Source organism: Myotis daubentonii, chromosome 13 (genome assembly GCF_963259705.1).
Source record: "Myotis daubentonii chromosome 13, mMyoDau2.1, whole genome shotgun sequence".
NCBI classification, from domain to species: Eukaryota; Metazoa; Chordata; class Mammalia; order Chiroptera; family Vespertilionidae; genus Myotis; species Myotis daubentonii.
Window position 1 is genome coordinate 42,731,494 of NC_081852.1, and position 21,370 is coordinate 42,752,863.

Consider the following 21,370-nt stretch of genomic DNA (forward strand, 5'->3'; position numbering starts at 1 on the left):
CAAGTCATCAGCCTGCAGAGGGTGAGGGCCTCAGCCTCCCTCATAAATGAATGGTCCTTTCAAGCCACTGTGTTTGGGGCGGTGTGTTACATAGCAATAGGTAACTGAAACTGTGTAACAGGGCCCGGTTGCAGTCTATAGCCACAGGGTAGGGTAAAATCCATCAGTGTCATTTACTAATATTTTCTAGCCAGATGAGCTAGCCATTCCTAGGTTATAAATGGTAAGAAGCACCGTTTATGTTTTCTATTCTGTTCCTACCCCAAACTAACTCAAAGTAAAACACATGCATAAAGTCTTTAAAATTCATCTGTACCTGAACCAAGGACTTTGCCTTTGTCTTGTTAAATTTCCCCTCTCCCTACCCTACAATGGACTGCCTTCACTTTGAGAAGGTTTATACCACTTCTGTCCTCCAAAACATCTGAGAGATGAGCCATGTGCCCCTTGCTTCCTCCATCACCTGTGACCACTGGAAAAATCTCTCTCATTTCTGAACTTGTCAGAATTCTCTAAATTGCCTTAAGGGAATTTTAGATACACATTATCACCCTCCATAATGTAAGGGGAAGTTCTCTCTGTCCAGTCTAGATTCCCATGTGGTCATGTGATATGCTTTGGGTCTGTTTTGATAGGTAACAGTGGCAGGAATGTTAACCTGAGAGGACCTGGATTCCACTCCCATTTTGCCACTCATTGGCTGTGTGACCTTGGGCAAAATTCTTTCCTTTTCTGGGTTATAAATACTCTATCTATATAGTAAGGAGGGAGACTAGTTCAGAGGTTCTTGACCTAAAAGTGAGCAAAAGTGTGTGTGTGTGTGTGTGTGTGTGTGTGTGTGTGTGTGTGTGTGTGTGTGCGCGCGCGCACGCGCGCGCGCGCGCGCACAAAAGCATATGCATTTTTCATAAAGTGCATCAGGAGGAGGTATCAGATCCACCAAGGGGTTTGTGATGCAGAAAAGATCAAGAACCCTTGGGTTCGATGACCTTCCTGTTCCGGATTAAATAATCACTATTGCCATCATTCCCAACAGAAACTAAGGCACAGAGAAGTGAGGCAGCATGCCCCCATTATACCTCTATTGCCTGACATTCCTATTCCAACATCCAATACCAATGCCTGACATTTAAGGAGACGTGAGTCCTGAAAGTCAGCTTGTCTCTGGCTCTTTCACGGCATTCCTAGCTGTTTTGATAACACTAAAATGTATAAAAGAAAGGAAACTCCATCTACTGGGGTGGTGAAGTCAGCTAACACAGCCTTGGATGCGGAAACAAGTCCCCAGCTCCTGCCTGCACATCAGTGCCTATTGTCTGCTACAATCAGGCTCCTATTCAAGCTTTCGAGCCAAAAGGAAGACATTTCCTAATTAAATCCTCACCCATATTGTTGGAATTCTCAAATTTGAGTCCATGGTTTTCTAATGTTTTTGACTTTGTGCCCTTTCCCTCTCCTTAACACCGTTGAGGAAGCAAAAAGAATAATGGTTAAAGTCTTGGCCCTGGACCAGTCTACCTGAGTTCAAATCCCAGCTCTACCACTTACCAGCTATTTACCGGAGGGCAAGGCACTTAGCCTCCAGTCTCCTCCCATGCAGTCATTATGATAATTAAATTAAAGAAGCTATGGAAGCCGAAACCGGTTTGGCTCAGTGGATAGAGCGTCAGCCTGCGGACTGAGAGGTCCTGGGTTCGGTTCCGGTCAAGGGCATGTACCTGGGTTGCGGGCACATTCCCGGTGGGGGATGTGTAGGAGGCGGCTGATCGATGTTTCTCTCTCATCGATGTTTCTGGCTCTCTCTGTCTCTCTCCCTTCCTCTCTGTGAAAAATCAATAAAATATATTAAAAAAAAAAAAAAAAAGAAGAAGCTATGGAAGAGACTTAGCATGTAGTAAGTGCTCAGTGTTAACTGGTATTATACTAGATTCTCCTATTCATAAAAGGGATAGGGTAGCAATTATACAATCTGGCTTTAGGGAGTATTTGTGCAATGGATCTTCGGTCCCTGAAAAAAGGTGAAACTCACAGGTTAAATGCCCCTCATTTCTTACACCTCCCAAACCCAAAGCAGGTTCCTATTGAGATGTGCGGGGCTCATCACAGAGCCTGTGTCCAAGGCCCAAAGGCACCAGCCAGCTGGAGTCAGCTGTGAAAGCACCTTCTCCCCACCCCACCCGCACCAGGCTCCGCCTGCTCACTCGCTGTGCTGGAGGTGCTGTCTGTCTTCCAGTCTCCCCGTCTTAGCTCCGTCCTTGCGGGGAAGACGCTTTTCCTGGGGCCACTCTCATAGACTCCAATCTCCACTTTGCTGGGCAGCAGCTGTGAGTGCCTAATTGGGACGGTGATCTCCAAGGCTGGAATGAGAGGGAAAGGGGATTAGCTTCAAGGCACTAGACTGCCATTTACCAAACTGCTCGGCTGTTCCCTCTCCATCTGCCTCCCTCACCGGAACCTGGATGGTGTCTGGAGGAGAGCTGAGAGGAGGGGAGGGAAGAGGAGAGAGAAAAGAGGAAAGGAAGAGGAGGGAGAACAGATGGGGCTCTGCCCAATTCAGCACCGAAACTCCAGAGTCCTGTGTGACCATTGTTGGGGAGCAAAAGAGAGAGATGGAGGATGTGAGAAAGAGCAGGGAAATGCTTCCTTCCTGGGTAGTAGTGGAAAGAACATTTGATTAGGGAAAGGTCTGGGGCTCCAGCTGTGGAACGGGAGTCATTCAGTTGACCTCTCCGGATTCGTTCCCTTTGTGAGGAGGGGGTGTGAACATCATTGATCCTAATAATAGGTTATCCTGTGCATTAGGTAGAATTCTCTTTTTCCCCCCATTAATTTCAAAGAGGAAGGGAGAGGGGGAGAGAGAGAGAGAGAAACATCAGTGATGAGAGAGAATCATCGATCAGCTGCCTCCCGCAGGCCCCACACTGGGGATCGAGCCTGCAACCCAGACATGTGCCCCGACCTGGAATCAAACCATGACCTCCTGGTTCATAGGTTGATGCCCAACCACTGAGCACACCAGCCAGGCAACATTAGGTAGAATTCTAAGAGCAGCCATATTTTTAGCTCCCTGAAACCTCCCAACACCATGAAATAAATGCTGTTGTCATCATTCCCAACAGAAACTAAGGCACAGAGAAGAGAGGCAGCACGCCCCCAGTATACAGCTGGCAAGTGGGACAGCTGGGCTTCGAAGCAGGCTCCAAAGTTCAGGCTCTTCAGCACCACTCACACTGCCTCTCAGTCCCTTAATAAGTGATGGATGATGGGTGGGTGGCCCACAACTGACAACAGAGAGTTGTGAAAGGAGGCCCAGTGGCCTGAGAAAGATTTCGTACTTGGAAGACTGATGGATGGTTTTAGACCCCACAGATTCAGAAAGATAGATTATTTCTTTGTTCTGCAAAGCATTGACCTGATATCTCTCTCTCTCTCTCTCTCTCTCTCTCTCTCTCTCTCTCTCTCTCTCTCTCTCTCTCTCGTTTTTTAAATCCTCACTCAAGGATATGTTTTCCACTACTTTTCACAGAGAGTGGAAAAGAGGAAGAGAGGGGGAGAAAGAAAAAAAAATTATGTGAGAGACACACTGATTGGCTACCTCCTTCAAGCTCCCAAACGGGGCTAGGGATCAAACCTGCAAACCAGGTATGTGCCTTTTGACAGGGAATCAAACCTGAGACCTTTCCATATGTAGGCTACAACTCTAACCACTGAGAAATACCAGCCAGGGCTGACCTGATCTTTTTATTGGCTTAGCCCTGCACAGTGGTTGGTCTTTCTCACTAGATTTCCACCCCTGGGTTCTATGCCCAGAAAACAACTCCTGCTGTATAAGCAGAACAAAACATCTCTAGGCAGCACACTAGCTTCCTCCCCTGGAAGTGTAAAAGCCAGGTGAGCTCCCCTAGCTGCCATGAGGCAGGACTTCTGGGGAGAGGTGCAAGCTCAGGTGTACATGCCACCTTATCTTCCAGGTACCACTTCCTCCTCCACCCCACTCTTCTATGAGATAGGCATAGCAGGAAGTTCAGGGAGTCCAAGGGTAGGTGGCTCTGTTTGCCAAAGCCAGAAGTCTGCCAATAAGGGCACATGGATAAGCTAGACCAGTATGAAAGAGCTGGTGTGAAGACAGGATAGACCAAGTGTATGAAAAACATCCTGCACAGAGAATATGAAAAAGGTGCATTGTTAGCCCTGGCTGGGTGGCTCAGCTGGTTGGAGTGTTGGCCTGTACACCAAAAGGTTGCAGGCTCAATTCCTGGTCAGGGAACATACCTAGGTTGCAGGTTCGATCCCCAGTTGGAGCATGTACAGGAGGCAATTGATAGATGTTTCTATCTCTATCTATCTATCTATCTATCTATCTATCTATCTATCTATCTCCTTTCCATACTCTCTAAAAATCAATAAAATCATATCCTCAGGTGAGAATTTTTTTTTTTAAAAAAAAGGTGCATTGTTGGTTTGTGAAGGCACAAGCTCTCCTCATTCTAGAGACTCCAGTTCCAAGTGCAGTGCATGGCCTTAGTATTAAACCAGCTTTCCAGGTCTCTATGTAGCACACATCTTTTTCACCTCCTTGGGCTCTCTTGGTTACAACTGAATAGTGGCAGCACCCACCCAATGCTTGGAACTACATGAGCAGAGACTAGCAGGGTGTACCCGCATATGGGTGTGAGCCTATGGGTTTTTAGAGTCCAAATAACTGTCTTACTTTTCTGTCTCTCTCAGCTTTGACCTAGCATGTTTTGTTGTTGTTGTTTATATATTTTTTATTGATTTCAGAGAGGAAGGGAGGGGGAGAGAATCATTGATCAGCTGCCTCTTGCACTCCCCCTATTGGATGGAGCCAGCAACCTGGGTGTGTGCCCCAAGGAGGAATTGAACCGGACTTCCTGGTTCCCAGGTGGACACTCGACCACTGAGCCACACTGGTTGGTTCCTGGCATGTTTTTTTTAAACAACAATCTTTTAAAGGGAGGTTCCTGTTTGTTTCACTCACTTCAATGAGACAATAGTCTACTCTCAACCAATTCTAGGAGGAAGAAAAGTAGAATACATGGGGGGAAAGGGAGTCAAAAGTTAAAAAAATCAAGTAGAGCCAGTCTAAATGTCTACAAAATCCTGACAGTCTTTGAACAAAGGAACAATGCCAGGAATACCAGTTATCATTACTAGATTGCGTAGGACTTTCCCCAAAGTGCATTCACATGTGTTATTATACCTCCTTTGAACGTCACCATTTCCTCATTAAGTAAGTAAGTCAGGTGTAACTATGAATGAGGAAACTGAGGCACAGAGTGGTTCAAGGTATTGTCCTGGATTATAAAATGATTCAGTGACCAAGTGGGGATCAGAAATCAGGTTTCCTGGGACCCAGCCTGCTGATCTTGGTCCTGCCCCGGACTGGCCACAGACACACCCAAACACAAATATTGATTGTCTTCTCTGTGGGGCCGGGGTGTTCAACAAGTCAGGAGCCACGCCAGCCCTCCTCTGCTTTCCTACACCCTCACACCGCCCTGCGCCATCCCAATAAGAGCAAATAGTTCCCTGGCGCTGAAGAAAGACTGGAAAGTTGTTATGAACAGATCCTTACTTTTTAGTTATCCGTGGTGTGCTAACCCAAATTAAAGAAAAAGGATCATTGTTTTTCTTTTCTAAGGCAAATGAAGTTTCTAAACGAAGAGAGGCAGTCTTCCTGTCTAGAGTGGGCTCCGTTTCTGGGAAATGTCCTTTAATCAGAAATGCCACCATCAACCCTCATTTTAGATCAATGTTATTCTGTGCCAACGGTTTTCGGTTTTTGTGAAGCAGAATTCTTTCCTCTAGTGAAAACAGAAGCTCGGTGTAGAAAACAAATATTTTAAAGGAGCTGTGATGGTTGAAGCAGAGTAAGTGGCCTCAAACTCTGTTCCAATCCTAATCTCCTCCCCCATCGCCCACCCCACCCCCAGTTCCAACGCCCCCATCCCCACAAGCATGCACACAGTGTGAAAAATCCCCGGAATAGGCAATTGCAAGTTAGTATGTTACTAAACATATATATATGTAATCGAGTTTTATGGAGATAACTGATAGATCATATTTACTCAACCACAAATAATGCCTTCTCTTTGGCAGGTGCTCTGAAACCCTTGGGCCACACCATCCAGTGCAGGGTCCAACTCCCAACTGCTGCGGCTTCCTCTGGTAGCCAGATTGCAAGGGTCCCCCGCCCCCGCCCCCAGCAGGCCTCAACCGAAGACGTGGGAGCCATTCTCTAAATACCCTGGCTCTCTTACCCCTCGTGCATCCCCACATGCATCACCAAATTGCAGCTTTCTTGATGCTGCCTAGATTTAAAAGCTTGAATGCTTCACTTAATCAAGGCTTCTTTTGTTGAGTTTATGTGTTCTAGTTTTAAAAAGCACCTCTGCCTTAGCCGGTTTGGCTCAGAGGATAGAACGTCGGCCATCGGAATGAAGGGTCCTGGGTTTGATTCCGGTCAAGGGCACACACCCCGGTTGCAGGCTCCATCCCAACCCTGGTTTGGGGCATGTGCAGGAGGCAACCAATTGATGTGTCACATCGATGTTTCTCTCTCTCTCTCTGTCTATCCCCCTCCCTTCCACTCTCTCTTAAAAAAAAATCAATGGAAAAATAACCTTGGGTGAGGATTACCAAAAAATTAAAATAAAAAGCACCTCAGTCCCTTTACTACCCAGAGCCCTACTGTCCAATCCAAGGATGACTTGCAGATCTTGAACCAGATTTTCTGCCTTTTCTCCTTTCTCCTCCTCTCGCCAACAGGGCAGACAAGTGTGGACTTAACTAGTGGCGGCACACATTTAAAATCCGGTCGCTCCAGCAGATGTAAGAGGTCATCAGGCCAAAACCGGTTTGGCTCAGTGGATAGAGCGTCAGCCTGTGGACTTAAAAGGTCCCAGGTTCGATTCCGGCCAAGGGCATGTACCTGGGTTGCAGGCACATCCCCAGTAGGAGGTGTGCAGGAGGCAGCTGATCGATGTTTCTCTCTCATCGATGTTTCTAGCTCTCTATCTCTCTCCCTTCCTCTCTGTAAAAAATCAATAAAATATATTAAAAAAAAAAGAGGTCATCAGGATGATCCCTCTGACCTTCTGCCATGGGCGTAGCCTCTCTACATCCTTCTTCTCCCAAATATTAAAAATCACTAATACTCACTAGGCTAGTATTCTATGCAAAACACTGTGCTAGGCTCTCGCTGGGAAAACAGGCTTACACAAATAAAAGTCTAACTCGTGAGCTACTGCATAGCGAAGATTGTGTCTTATGGGTGCTCGGTGCTTAACAAGTATTTGTGGAATGAATGAATGATGTCACCAAACATTTTACTGAAACCAACCATACCAACAAAGATTTCTTGAGCCCCATCAATGTACTTGCTACGTGTACTGGATTCAGTCGAGACGAAATTCTTACCCTTACAGAGCTTACGACAAATAAGGGGGTGGTGTGTGGGGGGAATAACCATGAGAACAGGAACACAGGAGCATCCAGTCTGTGACGTGTAAAAGGAGAGGGTAAGCAGTGGCATAGGGAGTGAGTGTTGGAAGTGCTCTGGAGAGAATGGCAGAGAGGGCTTCTCTGAGGAGGAGAATTTACAGCCAAGCACTGAAGGATGAAAAGAGCCAGCCAGTGAAGATGTGGGAGAACAGCAGAGAGAGGACAGCATTGGGGACAATGCTCTTGGCTTGATAGAGCAACAAAAAAGAGTCCGCTTATACTGGAGAGCACAGAGGGGAGGATGAGCCAGGGGGCAGTTATGCAGGACCTTGGAGGCCAGAGTATCCTTTTCCTCTGTCTGGAACAAAAGTCCCTGGAGGGTTTTGAGCAAGGGAATGGCACAATCTGATTGTTTTTTTGTTTGTTTGTTTGTTTGTTTGTTTGTTTGTCTGTTTTACAAAGTCTTGGCTGCAGTTTGTAGGATTAACTGTAGAAGAATAAGAATAGACATGGGGAGACAATGGTAGAGGCTCCTGCATTAACCCAAGAAAAGGTGATGGCAGCTTGGTTGTAGCTGTAGCATGGGAGATGGTTGGAAATGAGCAGATTTAAGTTGCATTTTGGAATTGATGGTTTGAGTGAAGTATCAGCACTCAGAGGTAGCAAAAAGAAGCATCAGATGAACGGGAAAATAGCAGTTCTATAGATGCTCTAATGAGGAAGGAATACAATGGCCTGGAGTGGTCCAGGAAGGCTGCACCGTGAAGGGCTGCCAGACTGGGTCTTACAGTCCAGTAATTTCATACAGATGACAAGGGAGAGGCATGAGCAGGAAGTGGCAGGAAGACGTCCTGTTTGAAGACTAGGGTGTTACCAGCCTGACCAGGTTCAGGGGAAGTTGGGCTGTTGATGGCAGCTGGAGAAAGACTTAACTCTTTATGTAATGAGGCTCCATTCAATATCTGAGAGCCCTGGAAGCTTTTTTTTTTTTTTTTCTTTTTTCCAACTCCTCTCGGTGTAAGGCTGGCTAGAATAAACCGTAGAGACCCACCTGCCACAGGTTCTCAGTGGGAATACGCAGTGTGAGCAAATGCCCACTCCTTGCAGGGTGGTGGTGCCACATGGAGGATGAGTCAAAGGGAGCAGAGGGACCTGGTCCTCAGTGTGCACAACTGGGATTCATGGCCATGACACATGGCAGGAGCCCTGCTAGGCTTCTGAAGCAGTGTGTGGTGTGGACACCGATGGCACAATTCCCTGCTTGAATCAAAACAGGTACTATGCAAACGGGATTTTCTCCTTTATCTGCACAAAAACCATATCTTCTTGGATGCCCAGGAGAGAGTTGGTGCCCGGAGAGAAACCATCCTCTTTGAGTGGGAGGGTAGAGGGATGCAGAGTTCAAGCCATCCATTCATTCACTTGGTGACTAGCATGTCTTATGTCCCAGGTACCAGATATAGAGAATTAACAAGACGAAGCCATTGCCCAAAAGGACCTCACAGTCCAGCGGGGGACCCAGTTATGTAAACAGGGTGACAGGTGCTGGGCAAGCAGCAAAGTCCCTCACCCCAGCAAGCCACATACCTGTCTGCTTTCCTGTTTTTTGCTTCTCTCTCTGTCTTCGGGTGATGCTATCTCTTAGTCGTTTAAGATTTTCCTGGGGAAAAATTAATTTGTTTTTAGAGTATGCATCAGAGTTATATGCTCTCTAGACATTAGAGTTTCTTTCTGATTTTAGGCTGTTTGTAAGATATATCACATTGCAATAATATCTCCAACATGCAAATGAGGCTGGGTGCATTTGCAATCTGCCCTCAGAGAAATCCAAGTACTCTTAGAAGTTGTGCCTGAAGAGAAGAGAGAGACACCTTGTCCACAATACAGTGTTTCCCAGCTCCCTCCCAGCTCCTTCCCAGCCTTATAACTCATTGCCATCCTCCTTGTGTGCCCCTTAGCCAAGCCAGTCTGTGACCTGCTCACAAACACTCCATGCACATTCCTGCCTCAGAAATTGTGTTCTGATTCCCCTGACCTTGAAGGACATCAATTGCTTTCCATAATTTTGTTGCAAGCCTGGGTCAAGGCTCCCCTTCTCCCTAAAGCCTCCCTACTCTGCTCCGGTCCTTCGTGACTGCCCATGCCATCTAGCACTGGGCTATGCTGCATGCGCGTGTATGTGTGTGTGTGCGTGTGTGCGTGTGTGTGTGTGTGTGTGCATGTGTGTTTTCTTCAGAAACACTGTGAACTCTTAAAGGGTGAGACCAGGTCATGCATCTTTCTGTAATTCTGCAGTCAGGTCTGTTGTAGTCATTCAATAAATGTTGAATAGACGCGAGGGTAGAAATTTGTTGCTATTTTAGTCAATAAACAACAACCACTGGAAGTGAACAGTCTGCGCATTCTAGGGAAATGTCCCCGGGACTAACATCCAGACATGCAGAAGGTTCCCATGCGAGAGGCCAGACTGCAAGGTGGGTTGGGCTGTGACTGTGACTGAGAGACTAAGGTGGGTCCACGGAGCAGTAGGGAAGCACTGGAAGGGGTGTGTGTGTGTGTGTGTGTGTGTGTGTGTGTGTGTGTGTGTGTGTTAACTTGGGTGGTTTTATATCTATGACTTATTTTATCGTATTTCTTGGGAGCTTTCCAAGTGCTCTTTGAGTTCTAAAGTGTAAAAGTTCTGTGGGAGTCTTGCCTCTAGGAGTAGAGACTCTGGAAAGAAAAGGCTGGAAAGCAAGAGCATAGGGCCCCGTGCGGAGGGAAGCCACAGCCACAGATTTGGGGTTTACAGTTGAGTCTTTGTTCCTGATCTCTAGCCTTGCGACAACCAGAAAAGCCACCCAGCTCTCAGCCAGGGAACAGGGGTGGTTACAGGTGACAGAGCCACACATGCACTGACTCACAATGACACTCAGAAAACGTTCACCGGCCCTGCCGCAGGGGCTCAGTTGCAGCCACACAGAAGGCAGCTGTGGACCTGGCCCTCCACTCCCGTCTAGGAGAAACACGAAACCAATTCCTTCCGGAGCCAGCTACCTGCTGGAAGCGAAAGGATTCCGACCGCTTCTTCTGGTTGAGCTGCCACTCTTTGAAGTGGAGCACGGCTTCGTCCACGTTGACGATGCCCAGCTTCACCTGCTCCTGGAGGGTGATGAGCTGCCGCTGGCCTGGCGTTTTCATCCCAGCAAAAGGATCATATATACTTGACGGGGGCCTGTCTCTCCACGGTCTGACCGGAGGCTCTGGAAAGGAAGGCAAAACTCAGCTTGACAGCTCCCCCGCTGGGCCGTCATGGATGAGTGGGGTTAACAAGGCTGGCCCTGGGCTCAAGAGGACATGTCCCACAAGAACAATTGCACGTGAAACCAAGAAGGGGCGCAGATGATATGGAATCAGAGAGAGGGAAGCAGCTAATAACGTCAAAGCCTATTACACGAAAGTAGAAAAGGCCACAACATTTTAGGGAGGTCGGAAATCTGCTGATGAGTAAGTGAAATCCCTCAAGCCTGCCTTACTGAGAGGCCTTTAGACCAGCATCTCTCAACCTCGGCACTAGGGACATTCTGGACTAATTCTTTGTTGTTGGGAGACTGTCTTGTGCACTGAAGGATGTTTAGCATTGTCCCTGGCCTCTACCCACTATATGCCAATAACACCCCCTTCCTCAGCTGTGATGTCCCAGACATTGCCAACTGTCCTGGGTGGGTGGGGGAGGAAAAAGCACTCCCAGTTGAGAACCACTGCTTTAGCCTAGAATCCACTCCCAGAAGGGAATTTACAGGGAAGTCTAGCCAGGATGCTCTCTCACACTCCCAGCTCTCCCCATCCTCCCTGCCTCTGAGCAGCATGGAGCATAAGGATGGTGGACCTATGGGCATCAAATGCCCGAGGAGACTGGCATGCCAATGGAATCATGACCCAGGGCCAAAGTCACCAGGTGTAAATTAGGTGCTGGGTCCCAACGGGCTCTCCTTGGGTTGTGCCAACCTCTCCTCCACATTACAAATTCATAGCTCTCTGCTTTGGAGATTCAAGGGAAATATGAAGTGAACCCCTCTCTCTCCCCGAGGCTGTGACTCCACTACGTTCTGTGGGGACTGAGCTACCTGCAGAGGTGATGGGGCCCCTGGAACATGGGAAGACAACTTGACATTTGACTGCTCGGTTCATGTGGAGCTATCCTCGATTCTACATTTCTCTAGCAGGACCCGATTTGGGCACTGTGATTCAGGGAGATGGCAAGAAGGAAAAAAGAGAGGTGGCTTCACCAGGGGGTATTCAAAAAAGCCTCAGGGGAGCTTATCTATCAGTCTTCCCAACTATTCGCTCATCTGTCTGCACACACTCACATGCCTTTCTCCCGGGTTTGTCCTTCTGAAGTGTATTGCAAGATAAAATGTGGGGAGAAAACAAAATGTACAAGCCAACCAATTCCAATCTACAACCTCGGGGATGCCTTCCAATGCTGAGAGGGTGCCGTCGACCCTTTTCTAAAGAATCATCAATGGGATAACATGGAACGCCTCTGTTTAGCACAAGGAAATTCATCAAGAAGAAAAGAGCACCTATCTCCTCAAGCTTCCTTAAAAAAGTCTTTAAAAATAAGAAAGATGCTATCCAATGGCAAGCCAATGTCTCTTAAATAAGCCAGAGAAAGACAAGTATCACATGATCGCACATGTATGTTAAATCCTATGAACAAAATGAACTGATGAACAAAATAGATCCAGAGACATGGAAGCATGGAACAGACTGACGAATCTCAGAAGGAAGGGGGTGCGGGATGCGGGATGTGGGAAGAGATTAACCAAGGAGCTTATATGCATGAATGCATAACCCATGGACACAGAAAATAGTGCGGTAGGCTGGAGGGGTGGGGAGGGAGGAGGGTGTGGTCAGGTGGAAGGGGGGGCACAGGGGGACATCTGTAATACTTTCCACAATAAAGATAAATTTTTAAAAGTAGTTGCATTAACATATAGTTTAGCTAGGATAGATGGGTAAGTAACGTGGTGGGACTGTATCACCGGGTCAAGACTGAGTGCTGGGCCACCCACTTTCAACCTGTTGAGATTGAACTCAATATTCAGATTATACTTTTGTCTGCTGTTACAGACACTTTCTAGAGTGTTACTATCCCTGGTGTGATCAATTCCTACAATATTTGTGGGCACCCCAATCTCTTCTCCTCTCCCTTTCCCATCAGTACGGGATTCGCAGGCAGCTCCACCCCAGGTATCTCCAGGCCCTTCCTATTTATCAACGCCAACTAAGGATTTGCCATGACACCAGGGAATCACTGAAACGTTAACATTGCTACCCCCTGGAAGTTCAGGTCAGACGGAAGGGAGCTGAGGGCAGCTGGCTTACCTTTCTTGACGCTCTCTGAGGAAACATAGAAATTCCCAGGCCGCTCTTGACTTTTCTCTGCAAAAACTGCGAGATAAACAGTATTCTCGGTAAAAGCCAAATCAGATCTCTTTCTAAAGGACTTTAAAATGTCTTACACATTTACAAAAATTACCAAGACCTTGTTCAAAATTAATAATCATAATCACCTCACACCTTGGACTACTGTATGCATATTATTACATACTTACATATTATTATTATGTAAATCAAAACTCTCAGAGGAGCTACTAATGAGCAGAAGCTGCAGGGATTAGGAGCTGAGGACAAACCAAACAGACAGCGTCTCAAACCCAGAAAGACAAAGCCAGATCATTACAGAGAAGAGTGATGTGAACGATGTGTACTGGATCCCCAAATGCCTGAAGCGAGCCATGGAACACCTTGAAGCTTGCACATAAAAGGAAGTACCACTTAACATGTCAACGAGTGGCATAAGACAGAACTCGGAGCGGTGGAACAGGTGCAATGGGCACAGCTCCAAAGGAATTTAGATGAAGTCACACATGAGTGGCAGACCCATCAAGGCTGATAGGGAAAACTAAAGTGACAAATGGCCCCCTAGTGGCCTGCACAGTGGTTAAGACTCCCTGGGCTCTGCACAAGACTCCCTGGATTCGAATTCCGGCTCGCACTTACGAGCCACGTGATCTTACACAGAGGCTCGACCTCTCCTGGCCTCAGTTTTGCTGTCTGTAGAATGAGAATGATAACAGTATCTTCCTTGTTGGGTTGTTGTGGGGATTACATGAGTGAATACATGGACAGTACTTAGACAAGTGCCTGGCACCTGTAAGCTCTCAATTGTAGCTTTGATTATCATTATTCATATCTAAACCTTGAAATGGATGCTGATAGGACAGTAATACCTAGACATGCTACTTAACACGACTTAAATCAATACAGTGCTTTACAGTTTATAAAGTAGTTCCCCATGTATTATTTCATTTGACTCTTACAATAAGGCTATAGAGAGTATTATTATGCATTAATATGATATATTCATCAGTGCATGCATATATTATTATGATACCCATTTTGTAGATGAGGAAGCTAAGAGAGTGCAATGACTTACCCAATGTCCTATACTGTGCAGCTGGTAAATGTAAGGGCTAGGGCATGAACCCAGGTTTTCAGGTTTCCAAACCACTGCCCTTCTTGTCATCTCCTACCTCTCTCCTTTCCTTTGCTTACCCGCCGTTTCTTAGCAAGTCCATTAGTGCTCTTTAGGAATCACCCATGCCCCTGTTTTAACTGCCTCCCCGAAATGAGCTGTTCCATCAACACCTCATCCTTCACCCATGGACACAGACAATAGTGCGGCATGCTGGAGGAGGAAGGTGTGGTCAAGTGGAAGGGGGGGAAAAAGGGGACATCTGTAATACTTTCAACATTCACCCTCTGCCATTTAGGCCTATTTGCATGTCTCTTCATTGGTTCCCTTACAAGCAGACCTGGGACAAGGATCCAAGCACAAGTAGTCTATGTTCAAATCCTGAGTTCAAATCCTGGCTCTGCTATATGGTAATCAACCAACTTCTATAAGCCTCCATTTTCCTCATCTGTAAAGTGGGTATGATAATGGTCCATACCTAATAGATTATTGTAAAGATTAAATGACATGCTCTGGATAGAGCACTCTTGGTGTATTTCAATAAATGTTAGCTATTAAGAATTAATAATAATAAGAGTTTCAAGAGATAAAAATTTAGCAGGATTCTTGTCTTGTGGACTCCCAGGAAACTTGTATACCTCTCTGTCTTCATGCTGTGTATGAATGCTTTCAGGGAGGCCAGAACTGAATCTGATCATTGCCCCTAGTCTAGTTCTGGAATCTGCCCCAAGCTCTGACCTGTCCCTTGGGGCTGGTTGGAGACCCTCAGACCATCTGAGTGATACTGGTTCAGAAGCTAGAGGATCTAGGGACTTCCTGCTGAGCAGCCCTGAACACCCCCCCCCCCCGTCACCCCCCCCCTCCCCCAGGCCTCATTCCCTGCACACTTGCCTTTGGAAATGTACGGTTCATTGTCGGGCACCTGGTGAGCACCAGAAGCACTGGCCTCTGGCCTGGGCACTGGGACGGGGGGCCTGCTGGCCAGGTCCAGGGAAAAGGCCTCATCGTCTTCCACTGTGTGATAAACATCTTCCGGATCATGATGGAACGGCTCCTTCTCCAAAGCGGCGATGCCCACATTATTGCCTAGAAACACAGTAAAAGGTGACTGAACGCAGTGGTTGAGAACCCCATGCAAAGCAACTGAGAAAACACTGCTGCCACCTTCATTTGCCCCCATCAATGCAGCAAAAGGAAGTGAGCTCTCGGCTCTAGCACCTTAACTTTACTGCTGAGACTCGGTTATTCATCCCATTCGAACTAAGGCAAGGGGCGTACAGCCCTAAAGCCCAAGGACACTTGGAACCAAGCCCGGGTCTGGGCAGCACCGTGAGGGTGGCTTGGAGGCCTCACCACCACCAGCGCCAGCACCCTCACCTTCAGCATCAAGATGGCTATAGCAAACCCCTCCCAGACTTCCTCTGGGCCCAGCACTGCTCCAAGTGTATTACCCACATCATTTCCTGTGATTGTATAACAGCGCTGCGGAGTAACGATAATCATTATTCTCATTTTGCAGGTAAAGAACCTGGGGCCTTGGGGATTTAAATAACTTGCTCAGAGTCGCTTAGAGCCAGATTGGGGCCCAGGAAAACTGGTTCCAGAGCTTGTGCTCCTAACCAGCACGCTCCACTGCCTCTCTCGCAACCTTCGCCGCCCCTCTGCTCCCCAGGGGCCAAAGGACTGAAGCTTGCCTCCCGCCCTCTGTCCCTCAGATTTTCTCTGCCTCCTTTCAGTAACAGGCTGAAATGCTCGGTGCTCAGACCCGAACACAAGTCCTCTTTCTTGGCTTTGGGAGTCTCAGCAGACCTGTATGCCAGCCACAGCTCATCCATGAGAGCTGTGTGACCTTGGACATGTTATGTAACATGTTCTCTGAGCCTGATTTCCCTCTGAGACCTACTCACAGGAATAGTGTGAGGAGAAAATGAGACAATAAAGGGAAAGCACCCACTCAGTGTATACTCATAGTAGGGGTTTTCCTCTCCCTTCCTTCTTCTCTCTAGCACCGTTCAGCCAACCAATCTGTATGAAATGCCTGATGGAGATGCAGGGATGAATGAAGCTTGGGTCTTCTTCCTACAGGAGTTCTAATCTAGTATTTATTAGGGATTTTTCATTGCACTTTCTGAGCTGTGGGGAGACTGCTCTTGACTTCCCTGTGATTTGCCTACTAATACAACTTTCCTTTGCTCTTTGCTGTCAAAACTATTTTTCCCATCCTGTGTTCTTAGCACTCTGCCTTCTACACCTATTTGATCAATAGACCCCACTATAAATTATAAATGATTGAACAGAGTTAAAGAATTAGTCAAATAACTTAACACCTTCCACCTTTGACACCTTCAATAATGATAAGAAAAGTATACCAACAATAATACACCTTTATTACCTGTTCTATTTCTGGCCCTGCTCTGAGGCCTAATGTACAATAACCCATTTAATTCTCACAGCATTCATTTGACTTTACAACTTTGGAAACTGAGATACAAAGGAGTTGAGTAACTTGCCCAAGTTTTTCCTGCTAACTGGGGAGGAATTGAGGTTGTGTTCTTAGCCACTATGCAATTCAGCCTCAACTTAATAATAGTGGTGCATATTCTCCTTCATCAGAGAGACAGTAAACCAAATCTTATTTTTCTTTGTGTCCCCCAGCCCAACATCCACAATAGTGATTTGCTCATAGTAAGTACTCAATAAATTTTGATTAAATAAAAATAAACATGTGCATTTAAAAAAAAAGGGGGGGGTCTTGCTGAAGGCAACTTGTTTATCCGGATGAATTGCTGCAGTGGTGGGAACTTCTGGCCTTCTTGTAACAAGCTGATGGGGGAAGAGCCAGTGGGGTAGAATGCCTTCAATCACCCATATGCCATGTACATGGAAGCCCATTCCTTGAGTGGAGCAACTTTCAGATGTAACCAGGTAATGTCTTACATGTGTTTTTCTTTCTCTCTTTTGCTTCCCTGCTCATAGCTACAACTTACCTTCTAAAAACTTGCGGATCATAGAGTCCTTAGTGTTCCGGGAGAAACTTTCTCCAGCGATTGGATTAGATGTACTTGCCTGAAGCATTTCAACATCTAGAAGGAAAAGGAGACTAAGAGGTAATAAGTTGTTCTTCCACACAAGCTAGGAGATTTTTCAGATGAATATAGAAATTTTAACAAATCGAGAGATCATGAACCAAGAGATTCAAGAATTCATTAATCTATTCATCTACTCATCTATTCATCATACTTATCTATCCACTAGAGACCTGATGCATAAATTCATGCATGGGTGGGGTCCCTCGGCCTGGCCAGTGATCAGGGCCAATCATGGCCATCTTGCCCAGTCCCAATCGGGGCGGTAGCAGCCAGCGACTGGGGAGAGACCACAGGAGGTTGGACGGCCGGGAAGGGACCACGGGAAGGCTTCAGGGCATGTCCGGCCCTCTTACCCAGTCCTGATCAGCCAGACCCCAGCAGCAAGCTAACTACCAGTCTGAGCGTCTGCCCCCTGGTGGTCAGTGCACATCATAGCAACTGGTCGAGCGGTCGAGTCAACCGATTGGTTGGACACTTAGCATATTACACTTTTATCATATAGGATTCATCCATCCATCCACCCATCCATCCATCCAACTACTCAATAAGAACACCGAGTAAATGTGGAGTATAAAGAGCAACATTCACAATCCTCAGGCCCTTTCCTGGACCACAGGGCTCAAAAGGTTAGATTAGAATATAGTTTAAAGTTGAAGAGTATACAATCTGGTGAATTTGTATTCTTTGTAAGTGTGATATAAGGAATTGGATAGAATTCCTCATACAAATTCACCAGATTGTCTTTAACTGGTCCCCAAAGATCAAAGTAGTAAGGAAACAGTATATGTGTGTATAATAATGAAATTCAAACCATTTTTTCTGAAAGTATACTATTCAACTTCAATCTACATATTTTGCTTAAGCAAGTAAGTCCTCAGTAATTGTGTAATATGAAATAGTGAGTACAACCTCTTCATAATATCAAAGCTCTACTTTATTTTCTTTTTAATTTTATTTTATTGCTTAAGGTATTACAAAGAATATTACATATGTCTCTCTCTTTTTTTTTTTTTGCCCCTTGACCTTCCCCCAGCCTCTCCTACCCCCCAGTGTCTTGTGTCCATTGGTTATGCTTATATGCATCAAAGCTCTACTTTAAACACAAGGCTGAAATTTTACTCCAAATACATATATTTCAGAGTCATAAAGTACTGTACTGTTGGTTGCTCAGGTTTAAGTGGATTTACTGTGGTAACTGAATGGTTTTCACACAGTTTTCGTCTCCATGGGTTTATGCATAATAGTGAAAGCCGAAGGTCAATGTGCTTTTTCCTTATAACGAACCAATTACATGGGTGACCTAAAATCCAAGTTCTTGTTTTGCTTTTGAGATGGTATTATTAGGATTTTGAGGTGGTACTATGTTGCCAGAAGTGGCTCTAACACATACATTCTTTCCAATTGTTGCATAATGTTCCGTTTTTTAAATACACCACAATTGATCTACTCTTTGTTGTTCATGATTCCATTTTTTTTCTGTTATAAACAATGCCATGGTTACATATTTTAAAATTAAGCCTATTCTTTCAAATGCAAATGCCTTTTGAGTCCTGTGGTTCAGGAAAGGGCCTGAGGGTTGTGAATGAGGCATGGTCTTTGGTATCCTGGAGACCTAGGTTCAAGTCCTGATTCTGACACTACCTTTATAATAATAAAGAAAATAAAAAGCACCTCACTGAAGGAGTTCATGAGCAGCAATAAGATTCTCTCAAACTCTAAATTTGACAACCCAAGAGTACATACAACCCAGGCACCCCGTGAGCAACACACGAGTGACTGAAACACAGAAAATTCTGGAGGTGCAGGGACAAAGGACATTTTGTAAAGGAAAGCAGGAGGGTAAGTCCCTGCATTCCTGGACGCTGGGGGTTTGTACTTCAGATTACAAGTGCTTAACCTTCATCCCTCGCCAGTTAAAAATAAACTGAAATGTGCCGAAACCTGCTGGTCTAAGGAAAAAGCGTGACGTTCTTTCATTTCAGCGGAGAGGAAAGAGATAAAAACACAAGGAGCCTCCGGGCCACAGTCTCCTCGGGGAAGAGGCAGCTGCGGAGTTACCCTGCACTTTACTGAGGGAGTCCAGCAGAACGAACCCTTTCCCAGGGGAAAGACGCATGAACAGATGAGAGGAAGCCTGGCAGGCACTTAAGTCGGGAATCAGTCCAGAGGAAAAAGCCCAGGTGATACTCCTCATGGGACACAAATGTAGATTACTTAGCTGCAGTAGAAACTCCATTCAGATTACGTGTTGTTAATTTAATATAAAACCTAATCTGGGTACATAATACAGTAAAATGTCAGATACTGAGAGACTATTCTTCTGGAAAAGCTCTCAACCCCTGAAAGCAGGCCAACGGAGTGTTGTTCCAGTAAGTATTTTTATGGCCAAAAAGAGCCTCAGAGGCAGGAGCAGCATGACTGCCCCTTTGCAGGTAACCTGAAGCCTGACTGGTTTCTAGGTGGAATCGATGCTTTGATTGACCATGTCAATGCGAAAGGCCAACCTTCCCATACCCCCGTGGAGATGTAATGGGAATGAGACAGAAAGACAGAGAGAAAGAGGGAGAGTCACATATATACAGAAAGAAACAAAAAGAGAGATGGGGCGGGGAGGGAGGGGGAGGGAGAGTTGCAGCAGGAGAGGAACAGAGACAGAAAGATAGACAGACAGACAGAAACAGGGGCAGAGAGATAGAGAGGAGGGCAGTCTGAAATGAGAGCAGCTAAGGAATGGTTGGCAATGAAAAAGAAGGGGCTAAGAATGAAGGGGTTAGGAGAGGCAACCAGTTAAGTTCTGTGGGTTCTGATACAGACAAGGGCTTCAGTGCAGCACTCTGGCAAGCACAGACTCTCTGCCATGCAGGAAGGAGTGCACGGGGTGTGCAGTGAGCACCATGACTTGCTAAGTCACCCCACCATTCACCTCCATGGCTGCCCGCTCGGGGCACCGTATCCTTTTCCTTCGTGGCACCGTCATGGTTTGTAGCTATATATTGCATTAGGTGGGCCCTTTGATTAATGTCCAGCTCTCCTGCTGCAAGGGAAGCTCTGGAAGGCAGGGATCATGCGGCTTTTGGACTGACTTCCGTCAGCTGGCACGGCGACTTAACGCACGAGGGGTTCAGTAAACAATGCTGAATGCATGAATGTGTGAGTGCACAAACCAACGAGGAGCACACAAATGAATGCGTGGAGGTATGTGGGCCTTCTGAAGGAATCTGGGCATCTCCCAAGCTGAGAAAAGAGAAGGGCAACTCGGGCAGCAGGAATAGCACAAGGGAATGTGCAGAGGCAGGAAAGACAAGTCCACCCAGAGCAGCTGAGGAGTTGGTTCCACCCTGAGGTGTCCCCCACCCAGGACACCTAGCAGATGTCTCACTACCACCTCTCAGGAAAGGGAATGTCAACAAACTGTTCCACCCCACGAAGTCTAGGATGGCTTCTTATTTCCTGGTGCTCTCAAAGTCAAGAAACAGTTGAGCGCCTACTGTGTACAGCACTGTGGATAGCGCATGCTTCCTAGCTGAGGGAGGAGCAGATAACCAGAGAAGAGTGTACAGAAGCACAGCGCACAGTAGTCTGCATGCAGTGCCCAAGGAAAGCACGAGGGAGCACGTTAAATGATGGTGGTGAGGATTTTATCGTGTTAACTTTAAAACATTCACTCCAGTAGCTTTCACTGTGTACCTATGTCCTCAATGCAATTCTCTGTACATTTGGAGGATCAAAAAGCAATAGACATCAGGAAGTGCCCTGAGCCTCCCTTTGCCCTGCTGGGTCAGTTTCAGGCCTGGACAGGACAGGAATAGAATGAGTTCCTTGCTGGTAAGACCTCATGCCTTGCACCCAGCCCCACTGCCCCTAAAGCATTTATTGGCTCCAGCAGCCAGTGTCTTCCCGAGATGGGAAGCAGGAGATGGCAGAGCCTCAGCGGCTGCAGGAAAGAAGACTCGTGAGAGTGTAGACAGGGCAGGCGGCATGTTCCAGAAGCAAATCGGTAACCACAATTTTGCTTACAAAGGCGCCTCCTTCAGCTGGGCTCAGACCTGACATGGCTGGGCTGCAAGGCCCTTCACTGTGCCCCCAGCTTGGAAGGGACCTAGCTTGCAGAGAGGGGCTATAATAGGAGAGCTCAGGTAAAGAAAAACTGGAGATGACCTGTTACACAGACGCCAGTTACCAAGGGGGTTGCTAAGGGCTAAGTCAGCTCTCTGGCACACACAAACTTGAGCTGCAGAACCCGGCGGAGGGAGCAGGGGTGCAAAGGAAAAGTTCAAGACAGGGGTCAGATGAA

At 46.6% G+C, this 21,370-nt stretch overlaps 1 protein-coding gene across 1 annotated transcript in view; it reads right to left on the bottom strand.

Moving 5' to 3' along the window:
* Positions 1 to 21,370, bottom strand: part of PIK3AP1 (phosphoinositide-3-kinase adaptor protein 1) — a 99,376-nt gene that overhangs the window by 12,282 nt on the left and 65,724 nt on the right. Inside the window, exons 9-14 of the mRNA XM_059660957.1 lie at positions 16,975 to 17,070; positions 14,879 to 15,073; positions 12,835 to 12,900; positions 10,501 to 10,706; positions 9,052 to 9,124; positions 2,202 to 2,357 (exon numbers count right to left, since the gene is read on the bottom strand). Of these exons, the coding sequence (XP_059516940.1) occupies positions 2,202 to 2,357; positions 9,052 to 9,124; positions 10,501 to 10,706; positions 12,835 to 12,900; positions 14,879 to 15,073; positions 16,975 to 17,070 (792 nt within the window). The remainder of the gene's footprint in view (positions 1 to 2,201; positions 2,358 to 9,051; positions 9,125 to 10,500; positions 10,707 to 12,834; positions 12,901 to 14,878; positions 15,074 to 16,974; positions 17,071 to 21,370) is intronic.